Below are 17,361 nucleotides of genomic sequence, written 5' to 3' on the forward strand. Positions count from 1 at the left end.
ACCAAATGTCAGGTACCATGTTGCAGAAATTCACAATGGATGACGGTGGAGGGGTCATCTGTAGAGCATGAGAGAGAGTTACGCTGGGAACCAAGGAGAATGAAGTTGGGCTGGATCAACTGCTATGGGGAAGATGATAGGTCATCAAGACAGAGATAATTAGGTGCATCTAGTAACATTAAGATCCCAGCTGATGTTACAGCATGAATAAGAAATGGAATTAAGTGGTAAGGTTACACGACTTGATACTTTAGAAATCCCAGAAGCAACTAAAGAAAGAAATTAATTTTTCCTAGCTACGGAGAATTGACAAAAATATGTTTAGAAAATGTGAAGGGTTTCAGCCAAGTCAAGGATGTTCAATGGAATAGGTAAGAATGGTTATCCATTGATTCCATCCTGATTAGAAAGGCAGGCAGGGAAAAAGAGGATAATGGACTAGAAGCCTGAACTGGGGAGGTGATTATGAGGGAAGATCATGATCAGAGAGGAATATCAAAGCTAGAAACCTTATGGTACTATTTCTAAGGAATTTCAGAGTCTAAAGCATGACTGTGTTCAGGTACTGAAATGGGAATGTAAATGAAGGTAACTAGGAAGGAGCTGGCTAGCATTTCAAACGAATATCAACCTGGATAGTGACATCATCACTGAAGACTGTAATTGGTGGGGTAACCATACGACCCAGTTTGCCTGGATCCTTCAGTTTATGACTGTGGTCCCAGTGTTCTAGCTGATATAGATAATAAACTCTATGGGGGCCCTAGTAGCAGATTACACCAGAAATTAAAAGAAAAAAAAACAAGCATCCTGTAGTTTGCCGATTATAAACTTACAACTCCTATTGAATGTGCTGTTTGGAAATCTGTAGCTCTAGGGAACATCTAAGAGAATACTGAAGGAATAAGATAAGTGATACAATCATCACCCTTCGGGGGATGAGACAGCATAAAATCAATGCCTGAACCAGATGGCATTTCCAACCCAAAGATTCTCATTTTATAATTTTATGATTTGAATATAGATGTTTGCCTTCAGTTAAGAATGAGAATCAGGTAAGAAGTAACGGGACTAAGCTCCCTAAGCAAAAGAGGCGAAAATAGGTTTCTTTACAATCAACAAATCAAAGGTAGTTAAAAAAAATTAACAAGCATTTATTAATGCCTTTGGCTTCCACTATGAAGGAAAAGAAATGATAAAAGGCCAAAAAAACCCCTTACACATCCACACACAGAACCCCCAAAATCTAAAACCAAACCTTTCTTAACAAAAATTCACCTTAATGACTGACAATCCCAGATAGCATTTAAAAATATTTTTAAATTAATGACCAAAACAGAATGCCATTATTATTTCAACTCCCTGTTAGAACTACCAGTAACCTATGATAGTTATCAGTGGGATTTTGATCCCAAGTTTAATATTAAATAGTTAAAATTAACTCTGTGATGGGTGATTGATATTATTAATTCAACAGGATGCCATAAAAATTCATAGTTCAGATTTTTTGCATAACAGCAGACTCTGATGGGAGTGGGCAGAGACTTTTTCAGTGATAAACAGAAAGATTAATTTACAGGATACAAATACTCCATGCAAGATGTTTCAGCATCTCTGAGGCTGAACACAAAGGCCACCTTACCTCCCATCTGCATAGTCTGTGTCTGCTCCGCCCCACCAGACATCCGAGTCATCCTCCTCCGCATCAGCAGAATCCACATTGTCACTTTCTTCAGCCAGTGGGCAACACACAAACTCTACCCCTCGGAACTTGTCAATTCCGCAGGGCAGCAACATGCCGTAGTCATGCAAGTTGGTACTCTTCTCACTGCATGTCTACAAAGTGTAAGGAGAAAACAGTGAGTGGTAGAGTCAATGTGTTTCATTGTAAGAAAACTCCACATAAAATAATCAACATGCAGACCCAATATATTAGGAACCAATTTCACAAAGGAAAAGATTATTTGCTTTTTGAGTGAATTTACAACAGGATTTTTTTTAGCATGGGTTCCACTTTGGTACTCTTTTTATTCTTAAGTTTATTATTTATTTAATAAGACCACGATGTTATATAATAGAGGTTTATACGAACAACTGGAATGGAAACTAATTGGGAAATAAGATGTAGCAGTCTCCACTGGTGAACAGATACCAGAGAATTAATGCCTTCTGGCTTAATTCGTGTATCCAGAAATTGTGCGCATTCCAGGTAGATCCCCAGCTCACTCCTACCTCCCTTACAGATGGAAGTTTATCTCACATGGACCTGCCTTATCCTAGAAATTCTGACTCTCTTGGTTCACTTTCAAAGTAACAATCCTGGGAAGAGAAGAAATTATCCCCTGCAGCCACTAAGAATCAGAACTTACAGTCATTAGAGATTTCTCCTTCAATGTCTTTTTGCTTTTCTGGGATTTGCTAAATTTGCACAAATCTAGATTAGCATAAAGCTCTGAGAGCATCCACTAGTGATAAATGAAGGATGAATAATTCAATACATAAAGGTAAACAATGAAAATATTACAGACTGTATTTTGACCTTATGGGAGTCATTTCTGTTTCTTAGAGACAAAGGATTTTTCTTTTGAAAACACAGAAGGAATAAAAAATGAGGTTATCAAATAGGTAGCTGGACTTCAAATTATTTGGTTTGTTTTCTTAAACTCAGCAAGCTCTTAAACCTCCAAAACACATTTTTACATAAAAAACATTTTATTCTACAGTGGATCCAAATATACTATTTTATAAGAGGCATAAAATAATACTAAATCTTCAGTGGTATTTTCTGTCTAACAGCTATAAAGCTATGATACAATGGTTAAGCTAAGCTAGATCAGATTTCTCAACCCCAGCACTATTGATGTTTTGGACTGGCTAATTCTTGGGGGTGGCCGGTGGTTATCCTGTTGACTGTAGGATGTTTAGCAGAATCTTTGGCCTCTGGGCACTATCCGATGCCAGTAACACCACTCCCTCAAGTTGTAATAACAAAAAATGTCTCCAGACATGTTCCGGTGAGGGACAGGGGATTAAAATTGACCCAAGTGAAGCACTATGAGCTAGATAAAGGAGCCTAATTCTAGTTAGCCTAAGACTGGTCTTACCACAAATAAACTATATAAATTTATTAGAAAAACCATCAAAGGGACACAGCAGCCGTGAAGGTGGTCTTACCACACAGTGACCTTTTCATGCTAAGTATCTTACATCTTTTATTGGCTTAGCCAAAAGCAGAGGTTAACCAAGTGCTCGGTCAGACTCATCGTGTGGAAAAATCAAGATGGTAGGCATGGTCTGCTGAATATAAAATTGGATGGTATAACTGAGAAACTGAATTCTAACTGGAGCTTTCAGGCTGGTACAAAAAAGCTACTTCACTGTTCTACCACTGTATTCACTAATAGATAACAGGGGAAAAGGCTAAATTATTAAAAAATTGTATATGACAAAAGAAAACAACAGGTGCATAAAAATAATCTGAAGGGTAAACTTTAAAGTTATAACTATTAGAGATTATATTTTTAAGTTATAAGGCATGGCACAGACAACTCATTTTTAAGTTGCGAAACACGGCACAGGCACATAATGAATCTAGTTCAACTGGCTCTATTTTTGACTTTTTAAAAATATTCATGGATGGGGAGGCTGTGCATGTGTGGGGACAGGGGGTACACGGGAACTCTATTTTCTGTTCGATTTTGCTGTGAACCTAAAATCACTCTAAAAACTAAAATCTGGGTTATGGATAGTAGCACTGGGTTTTTTTCTTAAATAACTTATCAACATAGCTGTTGCCTCAAAATACCCCTAAAATGCCATTAAGTATGTCCTCAGGAAATCTTCACTTTGCAATAAGAAAGAATTTATGGGCTGGTACCTCTTTGGCGACGGTGTGCCAGTGAAGATGAGTTTCGCAAACATCCATCCTCTCCTGGTGTAAGAATTTGCACTTGTCAGGAACGAGAAGGGCATCACTTACAAACTCACCAACTGAAAGAAAGGAAAACCACTTCCCGTCATTCCATCTGTATCACAGTGTTCTTACCGCAGAGAAGGCATCAAGGAAAGATAGACTTCAAGACAAGTTAAACAGCCTTTCAATGCCTAAGCAACCCAATCAACACCCTACTACCTTTAGAATGTTACGTCTGTCCTCCTTAAGCAACTCCGTTTCTTGCCACTTCAAGTTTGATGGTTAAAATAATGCCTAAATGCTGCAAGTGAAATTGTCCCTTAATTAATCTGAATTTCTTGCTTCAAAATTAATCCTAAAAAAGCTGCTTAACTAGAGAACCAATTACCATTCTACTACAACAGGGGAGTAAAATATAAATATTGACATTGTCTAGGTAAGCATTTGAGCAGAATCAATATAAATCCCTACTTTTCTTTCTTGGACATTTTAATCTGCTTGTAAGTAACAGAAATTTTAGCATTTTTCTACTTCCTAAGCAAAAAATCCAAAAGTGTATTTTATATATATGTTTACATAACACACATAAGAGAGAGAGAGTTTAATTCAGTTTAGTTCTGAAAACTGTCCCTCAGACTTTTGTTAAATCTTTAAAGAAAATGTATATCATGCAAATTATTTCTAGGCATTTCTGGTATTGAAGATATAAAGATATTACATAAAGTCCTACATGAACTCAGTCTAATGAAGGTAAAAGATGGATAATTACCACATTATATGTAAGCTGTAAACTTAATTTTTGTTTACTGCAATATTCCCAGCTTTTAGCACAGATTCTTGCACATAGTAGGCAATAAATATCTGTTAATGAATGAACAAGTTAAATTCTGTAATAGAGATAAGGAAAGTGTCAGGCCAGTATCTTGGATGCAGTGGGAAAAACCTCAAAGAAGAAACAACATTCGAGATGAATCTGAATGGTGAGAAGTAGTATGCCACACGGGAAATGAATTGAACTTCCATAATGTAAGGATAGAGTCTGTCTTGCTTGCCATTATACCCCCACAATTTCTGGCCTAGTTCTGTCAAACATCAAGAACTCTATTATAGAATCCAAATGGATGGATGGATGGGTAGCAAAAGACCCTTCAAATGAGGGAGCCTCCTGTGCAAAGACAGAGTAAAGAACCAGCAAGGCATATTTGCAGCCCATCTGGATATGGGTGGAAGCAGAAGGTTAAGTGGCAAAGGGAGTCCAGAAGGAAGTAGCACTGGGGAAGCATGCTGGACTCCAATTTTAAAGAGGCTTAGGTTTTGGATGCCATTTTGGAAGAAGCAACATAGGCCAAAAGTTTTTTTTTTTTTTTTTTTTTTTAAGATAGACTCTATAATTAAGTGAAGGATAGATCAGCACAGTGAAACCATGAAAGCAGGGAGACCACCAAGTAGGTCGCTGTGGTCCTTCAGGCAAAACATGCAAGAATAGACATAAACCCACAACTCCCACGGAGCAAGGAATACAGATCGTCCACTCAGCAGCAAAGACAGGAATGAATGTCTTTCTTTCATAGTACGCTACAGGGCATTTTCTGAAATGCAACATAAAGAGGGATTAAAAGCCCTAAGAAGGGGAAGGAAGTAACTTTTCTTTCTCATAAAAGTGTTTAAACTTTAGTCTGTTTCTAGCTCAAACATGTAAGATGTAGCATGATATTGAAGTACTTATTTCAATAAGTACTATTTAGATAAAAATCTAAGCAAATCATAGGGGAGAATAAGCACTGTATCTTGTCATTCCTTAAATCTTTAAAATGATCAATGATGCGCATAGCAGTATAGTGTGTGTTGCAGGGAATGCAAAAATTATGAGACATGGTACCCCAAAGGCTGCAGGTGTCACTTTGCAGGGAAGAAACCAGTGAGTACTGAGCACACACCCCATGCAGCTCCACAGGGCCACATCACGGGTTCTTTTATAAACCTCACTTCCCAGGGGAGGAATCTCTGCCAAGAAACCTAAGGCTACCCAACTCAGGAGATTATAACCTAGCCCCAGAGATAAGCATTAAGATATAAATTATAAGGTAAGAAATAACATGATAATGCAAATGATATCACATTTCTCTTTTACATAGAATGATATAAAACAAAACAAAACAAAAACAAAAAACACAAGAAGACCTGGAGAATGGAAAGTAAAGGTAATCTCATCCAAAACAAATACACCATTCCCAGGTGGATTTCTCAGGGTTTCTGAGGGCTCTCAGGGTTTCTGAGGTCAGGGACTAACCCTAGCTGCTTGGAAGAATACCTGATATCTGAGGCATCCCAATTTTCTAGGTTACAGGAGGCCAGAAGTGACCTATGGCCTGAAGATGCCCACCTCATCTATCAGCTCTGCTCAGCCATATTTGCAAATGTCCAAACTAAGAAGTGATGCTTTTCTATTTGACAAGTAATTACTGGAAAGATTAAATGCCTGTCATGTACAAATAGGTCAAAGAGTTTAAAAAATCTAATGCTGGCCCAAAGCTACTAAATCAGTTCGTGAGAAGAGCCAGAGCAGGGATCAGATACACTCGACCTTGGCCTGCAAGAGTTCTTGGGGGCATAAATCAGACAGTAAGTGCCAAACCACAAAACCAAATCATCTTGTTTTATCTGCCCTTAGTCAATCTGCTGACGACTAGATTATAATGCAAAGCTAAAGTTACCAAAACATATTTACTTATTCACCAAAAGGACATGTACTGCATTAATCTTTTTGTTTGTTTGTTTTCAGACAAGGTCTCACTCTGTCACCCTGGCTGGAATGTAGTGGTTGGATCAATGGCTCACTGCAGCCTCGACCTCCGGGGGTCATGCAATCCTCCCACCTCAGCCTCCTGAGTAGCTGGGACTACAGCTGTGTACTATCATGCCCAGCTAATTATTTCACTTTTTGCAGAGACAGGGTCTAGATATGTTGCCCAGGCTGGTCTCGAATTCCTAGGCTCAAGCGATCTGCCTGCCTCAGCCTCCCAAAGTGCTGGGATTACAGACATGAGCCACCACGACCAGCCAGTCTGAACATTTTTAATGAGGAGTTGGTAAACAAGCTTTTCTTAAAAGCCTGAATTAATTAAAAGTTGCCTTGGATATTAGGAGTTCATTAGCTAAGGATGTTACTCTTACTTTCATCTGGCAGAAAATCTATCCAAGAGAACCATATTCTTGAACTTGTGTTTAGAACAGAGGTTGGCAAACTACCACTTCTGGACCAAGTCTGCCCACCCACCACCCCCCAGCCCCCAACGCCTGTATTTCTGCATTAGTCTGACTATAACAATTGTTCATTATGTTTATAAGTGGCTACTGAACTTTCTAACTTGCAAAACATTTCATTTGATACTGCCAAGATGGTCTTAGCTTCTTATATTGCACAAAGCTAAGAAATATGTGTCCCTCAAAATGAGAATGGTTTTTTAAAGGATTAAAACTGGTTACTTAATAAGCTCTCAGGACTAATGGCAAAATAGAAACCTCATTGTATTCTAACATTAAAATAAAACTTAGCAGTGGACAGCACTGCTTACATTACTTTTAAAATTTGATGAAACATGTTAGAAGGTTACACATCAGAAATTGTAAGCGATTCAACCACAAAAATCTGTTTTTAAAAACTTTTAATAAGTGTTAAGAGTGCTAAAAGTATAATGAAGTCTTTTTCACCAACTGGCTTAGCATGGTTTATATTTTCTCTTTTTAATTAAAAAATATTGTACTTAAAAATCTTTGCTAGGACAGCAGTTATATGGAAACTGTACTTTCTACTCAAACTTGCTGTAAACTTACACTGCTTTGTTTTTAAAAACAAAGTTTATTAATTTTAAAAAGCCTATGATCGTATATACCTGGAGTTTCTCTCCACAGCCACGTATACCTTATTTTTATAAATGCTTCTGCTTATTTGCTTTGATCTTTCAGGTAAAAAAAGTTCTTAACAGAATTCTGATGTAAGAGATCAAAGACTAAAACAAATTAAACATCATAATGAGAAATCATGTTCCTGTTTACAGCAAACTTTAGGCAATTTGGCACCATTTATTTCAAGTGGATAAATTCATCAATATACAGTATGCATGTTTATTGAGAAACATACAACCTGGTTTCTTGCTAAAACAATTCACAATTTATATTCAAAACGCATGTCACACACCACGCACACACACACACACACACACACACACACACCCCCAAATGAAACGGTGTTTTCAAAGCTAATGAACAAAATCTGGGTCTGGCTTCTTGGCTATGAAGTCTTGGCAAGGTGAACAAGGATGGCAAATTCAATAGGAGTCTGCAGGCCTCAATCTGCTAGCTCTTTGGTGGTCTTTGGGAGGACTGTCTAGCTCAAATTACCTCATTTTGCAGATGGGAGGAAAAGAGCTCAGGTCAAGTGACTTGCCCACAGAGCCAACTGGCAGTAGAACTAGACTGAAAATCCAGGTCTCCAGTTCCCCATCCAAGAGTGGTAACTCAACTCACTCATTTAAACTCTGTTCAAAATGGTTCATTTGGCCCATTTCCTTTGGCTTTTATAAAAGTAGTTCACTTTTAGACTGTGAAGTACTTTAATATTATAATCTACAATGTGGTCAATTTGACAATAAAACTAGACTTAAATTAGCTAGCAAGCCATATAGAACAGCTGGGAATGCAGTCAGCGGCAGAGAATAGACCACATGTCAAACCGTGGCTTAAACACACGGTAGGATTATGTATCTCACCCAAGAAGTGACACTGAAGCTAGGGCCACTGCAGATATTCCATGATGCCATCAGGGACCAGGGTATTCCTATCTTTCTGTACTGCCATCCTTAGCACGTTGGTTTTATCCTCGTGTTTTGTGGTCACAAGATGGTCACAGAAATTCAAGACTCTGTGTCCAAGTTCCAGACAGAAGGCAGGAGAAACAAGACAAAGGTGAAAGGTTTTCTGTTGTTGTTTTTTCCTCTAATAAAGCTTTGCTGTTACTTGGGAGGGACATACTCCTCAGCAAATCCCACTGAGGCCATATGTGCCATTACTGTGATCTGGTCACATGCACCTGCAAGGGAATCTGTGAAAGTATTTTCAGCAGAGCACATTGTCACCCTGAACAAAAAATATCTGGAATTCTTTTAGAAAGGAAAAAATGGGAATGAATATCAAACAGGTGAGTAGCAGAGGCTCCCACACTATGGAATTTAAAGTATATTTTTCTATTTCTTTATGTTGTCTTTTCAAAAGACAGACAGAATTCCAGGAAGCAAACAGAATTCAGAGTAAAAAGTACTGCAACTACCACCACAGTAACTTCCCAATCCATGACACTGGGAAGAATGAGAAGGGAAAGATGTCTCAAAACTGACTCTGCTGCCAGGATGGCGGCACCTGGGGGTGTCATCCCAGCTACTTGGGAGGCTGTGGTGGGAGGATCACTTGAGCCCAGGAATTTGAGGCCGGCCTGAATAACTTAGAGAGACCCTACCTCTAAAAATAAATGTTCAAAATAAAGACATTAAAATAAAAATAAAAAAAAAACAGACTGCTGAAGTTTTGAGCATCAGAGTGGGGTTGAGTAGACTAATGTAAAAGATTCTAGAGCCATACACAGGTTCTTCAAGGCACAGATTATTTGAATATCAGATTAAAAGACAATATTTCTATGAACTGCTGGGGACTAAAATGATGTTGGCCAGAATCATGGGAATGAAGGGCCAAAAATGCCTGAGGTCTTTGGACTTCTGCCCGAGGTGTGCCCTCTCTTCCTCATCTCTCAAGAGGTAAAGATGATTCAAGAAAGTGGGGGAAATGTTCTGGCAATGGAATTACTGTAAAATGCCAAAGCCTCGGTTTCCTTGTGCTATGGGCCCAGATCTGCCTCGTGAAGATAAAACACCAGTATTGTCAGTAACTCTGAACTGCGTGCCTGCCACCACCCTCAATACTTCACGTGCATCTTCTCTCACCGTCCTCAGAACCACACCAAGGCAGCTACAATGATTTCACTTTATAAGAGAAGGCGAGGGCCGGGCACGGTGGCTCAAGTCTGTAATCCCAGCACTTTGGGAGGCCGAGACGGGTGGATCACAAGGTCAGGAGTTCGAGACCAGTCTGGCCAATATGGTGAAACCCCGTCTCTACTAAAAATACAAAAAAATTAGCCAGGCGTGGTGGCGCATGCCTGTAATCCCAGCTACTCAGGAGGCTGAGGCAGGAGAATCGCTTGAACCCGGGAGGTGGAGGTTGCAGTGAGCCAAGATAGCGCCACTGCAGTCCAGCCTGAGCGAAAGAACGAGACTCCGTCTCAAAAAAAAAAAAAAAAAGAGAAGGTGAGACTGAGAGACTATGTAACAGTCCAGGTCACATAGAGAGTAAATGGCAGAACTGGGAGAATTAAATGAATTAATATCCCTAAAGTACTCAACTAGTGCCCAGAACAAAGTTGCTCAATAAATTATATTAATAGTATCCTTCTCCCCAGTATCTATCTCATCAACCACCGTAGTTTCTCATAATAATAATCATAGTAATCAAAACAGCAACAGCTACTCTTCATCATTTACTAATCACCTATTTTGCACCTACTGAAGACCCTGGGGTTTTATGTTCATTACACCATCACTACCTACCTGTAGCCCCACAGAGATGACATGGTACTGTTTTACATGTGAGTACTGCTTATGATGGGGTGAATACATGACAGCAATCAACACAGTGGGGTGGAGTCCCTACGACTGGAGAAGCAGAGAATCCGAGTGATCAACTCTTTCAACTCTTGCACCGAGTGCTGGTCCTGGCTGTGAGGGGGTGCTTCCTGAATCCCCTCTTGCAGCCACAGTCCTTTATCCACTAACTCTTCACTGCATACTTACAATTATGTCTCAGAGCTAAGAATACAGCAGTGAACAAAACAGATAAAACGATATATGATCCTAGCGGGGAAGCGATAAAAAAATACAGATAAAAAGACAGTGTCTGTTGGATGGTAATAAATGTTACATAGATAAAGCAGAGAAAGGGGTGGTTTGTTTGTTTTTTCTGAGGGGTGAAATTTTAAATAGGGTGGTCAGGGAATGCCTACTTGAAAATATGACATTTCAGTGAAGACTTGAGGAAGTGAGGGAACAAAGTATTCAGAATCAAAGGGAAGAATATTCTAGCCAGAGGAAGCAACAAGTATTACACAAAGTCTTGAGGCAGATGCATGCCTGGTGAACTCACAGAAGAGCAAGGAGATCAGTGCTGTCGTGGAGGAATGATGTGGAAGAGATCAGTGGGCAAGCGAGTGAGTGACAGCCAGGACAGGACAGGGACAGCTGACTGCACGGGGACTTAAACATTGTCCAACTCTGGCCAGTACTCGGAGTAATGCTGGAAGGCTCTGGGGTGGTTTTCTAAGCTAATTATTCTTGCCCTAGGGGGTCAAGACTAGAAGTGAGAAGACCAGGAAGGGGGCTCTGGCATTAATCCAGGTGGGAGATGACAATGACTTGGACCAGGATGAGAGCAGTAGAGGTGGTGCGTGTTCTCAGATTCTGGATGTCGTCTGAAGGTCAGATCTAAATAATCAAATAGAAAGGAGTCAAGAATCTAGCTTGTTTCTATTCCAACAGCTAGAAGATGCTTTATACTGAAGATGATGGAAAAGTCTGGACAAGACTTTCCTACTTTTTCTGTGTAGATGTGCAGACAGGTAGAACTTTCGAGAATTATGTACTTACTAACTTGTATACACTAGATATGTGTATATGAAAATGACAGCTACAGATAAGTGTTTTCTTAGGTGATTTTTTATTTTACCATTTCAGACTCTTACTCCACAAATTTTTTTGTCTTGAATGTGCTCATTATATGCTATCTTTTGTAACTTTCACATTAACAAATAGGCTGGGAAAATTTTCCTGGGAGGCATCTATACTCAAGAGACGGGACGATTACTTCACAGAAACAGCCAAACATTTCTCAACAAACTTTCCATGTGATAAAACTGTTATGGTTTTAGCTTCAGAGTGTGGGCAATTACTGGGTTCTCAAAGAGGACATGAGGGTGAATTACACATCCTTTTAAAAAGTGGCTGTTGCCGTCACCAGCATTTCACTGTAACTATTACCGGATAATAGTGAGAACTGACAGATGGGATTCTTCAGATGAGAACTATTTGCCAGATGGTAGGAACTAAATGGATCAAGATAAGCAAAAAGGCAAAAGAAGTGAAAACTAAAAGTTTTACCTAAATTATCTCTCCAACTTTTCCAAGTACACAGATCCAGCCTCACATACGTACCATATACACACATAGATGGCAGAGTGAGTATAAGACAGAACAGTGCTGGCCGGGAGTGGTGGCTCATGCCTGTAATCCCAGCACTTTGGGAGGCCGAGGTGGATCACAAGGGTCAGGAGTTTGAAACCAGCCTGGCCAATATGGTGACATCCCGTCTCTACTAAAAATACAAAAATTAGCTGAGCGTGTTGGCGCGTACCTATAGTCCCAGCTACTGGGGAGGCTGAGGCAGAAGAATCTCCTGAACCAGGGAGGCGGAGGTTGCAGTGAGCCAAGATCACACCACTGCACTCCAGCCTGGGTGACAGAGCGAGACTCTGTCTCAACAAACAAACAAACAAACACACACACACACACACACACACACACACACACAGAATAGTGTTTAACCCAGGCTCTGAATAACACTGGTCTTAAAATAATAAAAATAGTGCAAAGGATTTACTTTAAAAAAGAGAAAAGAAAAAAAAAACACGGGAACAAAATAAGTATTTATGGCCAGGCATGGTGGCTCACACCTATAATCCCAGCACTTTGGGAGGCCGAGGCAAGTGGATCACCTGAGGTCAGGTGTTCGAGACCAGCCTGGCTAACATGGTGAAACCCTGTCTCTACTAAAAATACAAAATTAGCTGGGCATGGTGGCAGGTGCCTGTAATCTTAGCTACTCGGGAGGCTGGGGCAGGAGAATCGCCTGAGCCGGGGAAGCAGAGGTTGCAGTGGGCTGAGATTGTGTCATTGCACTCCAGCCTGGGTGACAGAGGGAGACTCTGTCTCAGATAAATAAATAAATGAATAAATAAATAAATATTTGTTAGCAGTCTTGCAGCTTTTAAAAAGATCCATATAGGTGTGGGTTAACAAATTTTTTTATATTTTTTATTTTTTATTTTTTTAAGAAAGAGTCTTACTCTGTCTCCCAGGCTGGAGTGCAATGGCACGATCACAGCTCACTGCAGCCTTGACTTCCTGGGCTCAGGTGATCCTCCCACCTCAGCCTCTCGGGTAGCTGGGACTACAGGCACATGCTACCATGGCCAGCAATTTTTTTGTATTTTTAGTAGACATGGGGTTATGCCATGTTGCCCAGGCTGGTCTCAAATTCCTGGGCTCAAGCAATCCACCTGCCTCAGCCTCCCAAAGTATTGGGATTACAGGCATGAGCCACTGTACCCAGCCCGGGTTAACAATTCTGATACGGCTATGCACATATACTGAAACTGAACAATTAAGTACATAGATGGTGGATGGAGTGAGAATTTATACATAACCAAGGAGGAGAGATATAGTGTCCATGTGGTAATACGTTAGAGTAGGAAACATCCGGATGAACTTGTATTTAGCTTAATATAGACTAGATATTATAGCTTAATATAAATACAACTAGTTAGCTATAGAAATATTTATAGATCTGCATAACATAAGGGTGAATACGGACAAATACACTGCCTTGCTCTATCAACTGAGAAGTCTTAAAAGCAAAGAAACTCCAGTGGCAATGAGCATCCTTAACATCCAGATTTTAATACTATTCTCCAATAACATTACTCTCCAATAAAAGGAACAAGGGCTCCTTGGAGGAACAGCTGATTCTAGGATTAGGGCTGAAAATATGCAAGATGAGACTGCAGCATCTTGTAAGAAAAAAAAAAAAAGAGGCTATGTCAAATGAGCATAGGAACCAAGTGAAAGGGCTTCTAATAGCTAAAGCTGGAATAATTTGAGCAATAAAAATTATGAAGTAGTACTGGATTAGAAATCAAAGTACAATGTAAATATCCATGAGTCTAAATGACTGAATGAATGAATACATAAATAGGAAAAAAGAGACAAATCTCCTGTGCAGAAGAATTCCAAATAATTTATGTAGATACTCTGCCCTCAAGAAAATGAAGCATAATTCTCTGCTCCTTAATTGTGGGCCGTGCAAACTGACTTCCTTCCAAAGAGTAGAGCACATGAAGTGGGAAGAAGAATAACTTTCAAGTGGAGAAACTCAACAACCACCACCTGAGCCAGGTGATCAAGGTCAATGCCAACAGGGCCGTATCATGTTGATAAATATGTACTCTTGATACGATGTGATGAAATAGGCATTTTACCTCTGTGGTCTTCCTTCTTAAAACCAATAACCCCAGGCAAAGCATGAGAAAATTCCCACAGAGGGGAATCCTACAAATTATCTGACCAATACAAAACCTTTAAGGTTATTAAAAAACTAGAAAAGTATAAAGAAACTGTCATAGCCAAGAGGAAAGGAGGCTATGGAGACCTGACAATTAAATATAATGTGCCTTCTTGGATGGCATCCTGGAACACAGAAAGGACATTAGACAAAAACTAAGGACATCTGAATAAAGTATAGACTTTAGTTAATAACAATATATCAAAATTGGTTTACTGACTGCAACAAATGTACCATATTAATATAAGATGTTAACAATAGGGAAAACTGGATGCAAAGCCTATGGGAACTCTCTGGACTATCCTCTCAATTTTCCTGTAAATTTAAAACTGTTGTAAAATATAAAGTCTATTTTTAAAAAATCTAATGGCTTGATATAAAATTTCACATAATAAGGTGTCATGCCAAACTCCTACTGACTCCAATGTGGATGGCACCAGGTTCAAGAGCCAGAAGAGGCCCAGAGCTAGTGAACCGTATGTCTCATAGGGTTTTACTGGGGGCTTGCATACAGGGTAGAGAGTCCAGTGGTGGTGGGTTGGACAGAGGAACCGCAGCCACTTGCAAAAGGCATGTGGTCTCTACAGCATTCTCATTTAACACCCTCCCCCTAACAATCTCCGCCTGGCCACTTCCACTTAACTCATAACAAAGGGTCTCAATTCCCGGCGTGGCCCATGTTCCACAGAAGGAGATGAGGGCTCAGATGTTCCTTACAGATAAGGAATGGCTCTCTGGGTTAGCCACTCCTGGATTTCTTTGTTGTTGTTTTTTTGTTTTGGGTTTTGTTGTTGTTGTTGTTTGAAACAGAGTCTCATTCTGTCGCCCAGGCTGGAGTGCACTGGCGTGATCTTGGCTTACTGCAACCTCCACCTCCCGGGTTCAAGCAATTCTCCTGCCTCAGCCTCCAAAGTAGCTGGGACTACAGGCCTGCGCCACCACGCCCAGCTAATTTTTGTATTTTTAGTAGAGACGGGGTTTTGCCACATTGGCCAGGCTGGTCTTGGACTTCCGACCTCAAATGATCCGCCTGCCTCGGCCTCCCAAAGTGCTGGGATTACAGGCACCAGCCACTCCGCCCGGCCCACTCCCGGATTTCTTAACTCAGAACTCGGAATCAGGTGCACCTGCCACACAGGATCATTGTCAGGGCATGTTCAAGTCAAGTGATCCCTGTCAGGTGCATCTACCATACATACAGGCATACCTATTTGATTCCACATCAACATTCTAGCCTTCAAAAAAAGTCTATAAAATTATTGTAGTTGAAAAGAACTAGAATTAAAAAGAGCTTACCAACTCAGGCATCTCATCTGTGGTATCTATTAATAACTAGACAGGGCTTGGTTTGACTTTTTTTTAGAAAAAAATATAAGTAATGTGGCATTTAAATTTTTTAAAAATTCAAGAATTTCAAAATTATCACATATATACCGAAAATTCTTTGCTTTCCAAATTTAACCTTGTCTTAGGAATGTAAACTAACTGGTCAGAGAATTCATTCCCCTTTACAAATGAGGAATCTTGAGCCTGATGAGGTTTGCACAAAGCTAATGACAGAGGCGGGCTCAACTCTAAAAACCGACTCTCATTCCAATGTTCAGGACCCCAAGAAATGTTACAATAGTCTTACTAATTTTGAATGACAGCTTCCTCATTAACCAACCCAAGATAAGTTATAGGTGCTTTTTTGTTGCCTCTTTTTGACTGCATTATTAGTCATATCTTGATTTTATCAATAACAGGACTTCTTGTTACAAGTATTTAATAATTCCAACATTCGTTAAAAGACGGAATTGTAAGAGTAATAGTTGTTAAAGCTTTCCAGATTAGGGGTTTTCAAACTCAAACCATGCTTCAAAATCACCTGGGATCCTGATCAGTCTGCAGATTCATCTTCTCCCTAGCTCCACAGCCTAGATCTGATTTACGTGTTCTGGGACCCGCTTGAAAACAGACCTTCCCAGGGTGGCTCTGCTTCAGGTGGCTCATGGATCACACTTTGAGAAATGATATTTGGAGCAGGGCTTCTCAAGCTTTACAGTGCCTATGAATCACCTGGGGGCCTTGTTAAAATGCAGGTTTTGATTGGACAAGTCTAGGGTGGGACTGAGTCTGCTTTTCTAACAAGCTCCCAAGTGATGTGATTCAGCTGTTCCTTCCGGCAGTAAGGGTCTACTTAAGATAACCCATTACAACTAATCTCATTAAGGTTTTTAAAAATTTTAAGTTACAAGTTATTGCTTTGTAAGACACTCTTTGCTTACCCACTTTTAATTATACAGTTTAGTGTTAAGTAGATTCATATCGTTGTACAACCATCACTACCTTCCATCTCCAGAACTGTTTTCATCTTGCTAAACTAAAACCCTGCACACCATTAAACAACTCCCCATTCCCCCACCTCCACTCCCCATTCCCCCACCTCCAGAACCTGGAAACCACCATTCTGTTTTCCATCTTTTTGAATCTGACTCTTCAAATTCAAAAAGGTACTGCATATAAGTAGAATCAAGTATTTGTCTTTTGGTGACTAGCTTGCTGTGTCCTTTTAAAAAATAAAAATTTTCATGCTTCTCTTCCATAAACCTGCATCTCATCCCATAGATTTGTCACTTTTGGCAGCAGCTTAAGGACTGAGCGCCTTTTCACACATCCCTAAGAGCCAAGCTGCTCCTGGTTTGCCTTTTGTTTAATTATAGAAGTTACAAAATATGGTAGAAAGAGTTCTAGATTTGAAAACAACACAATGACTCAAGCAGATCAAGTGATTTCCAAATATTAAAAGGTGATATGATAAATGCCTCCTGGCCAGAGAGGTGCACATAGGATGAGAGACAAGAATAAAAATTAAAACTTAACATAATTTGATAATCTTAAGAGATCATCTCTGCTACTGCTATTACTAAATACCATTCTATGCAGGTCCATGTAGGATACAAAAGAACCGA

At 39.8% G+C, this 17,361-nt stretch overlaps 1 protein-coding gene across 6 annotated transcripts in view; it reads right to left on the reverse strand.

Moving 5' to 3' along the window:
- APP (amyloid beta precursor protein) overlaps window positions 1–17,361 on the reverse strand; it is a 284,040-nt gene that overhangs the window by 162,871 nt on the left and 103,808 nt on the right. For all 6 annotated transcript variants that reach the window (XM_004062633.5, XM_004062636.5, XM_004062637.5 and 3 more), the window contains exons 4-5: window positions 3,878–3,990; window positions 1,643–1,836 (exon numbers count right to left, since the gene is read on the reverse strand). In XM_004062633.5, coding sequence (XP_004062681.1) covers window positions 1,643–1,836; window positions 3,878–3,990 — 307 coding nt within the window. The remainder of the gene's footprint in view (window positions 1–1,642; window positions 1,837–3,877; window positions 3,991–17,361) is intronic.

The sequence above is a fragment of the Gorilla gorilla genome, chromosome 22, assembly GCF_029281585.2.
Source record: "Gorilla gorilla gorilla isolate KB3781 chromosome 22, NHGRI_mGorGor1-v2.1_pri, whole genome shotgun sequence".
Classification (NCBI taxonomy): domain Eukaryota; kingdom Metazoa; phylum Chordata; class Mammalia; order Primates; family Hominidae; genus Gorilla; species Gorilla gorilla.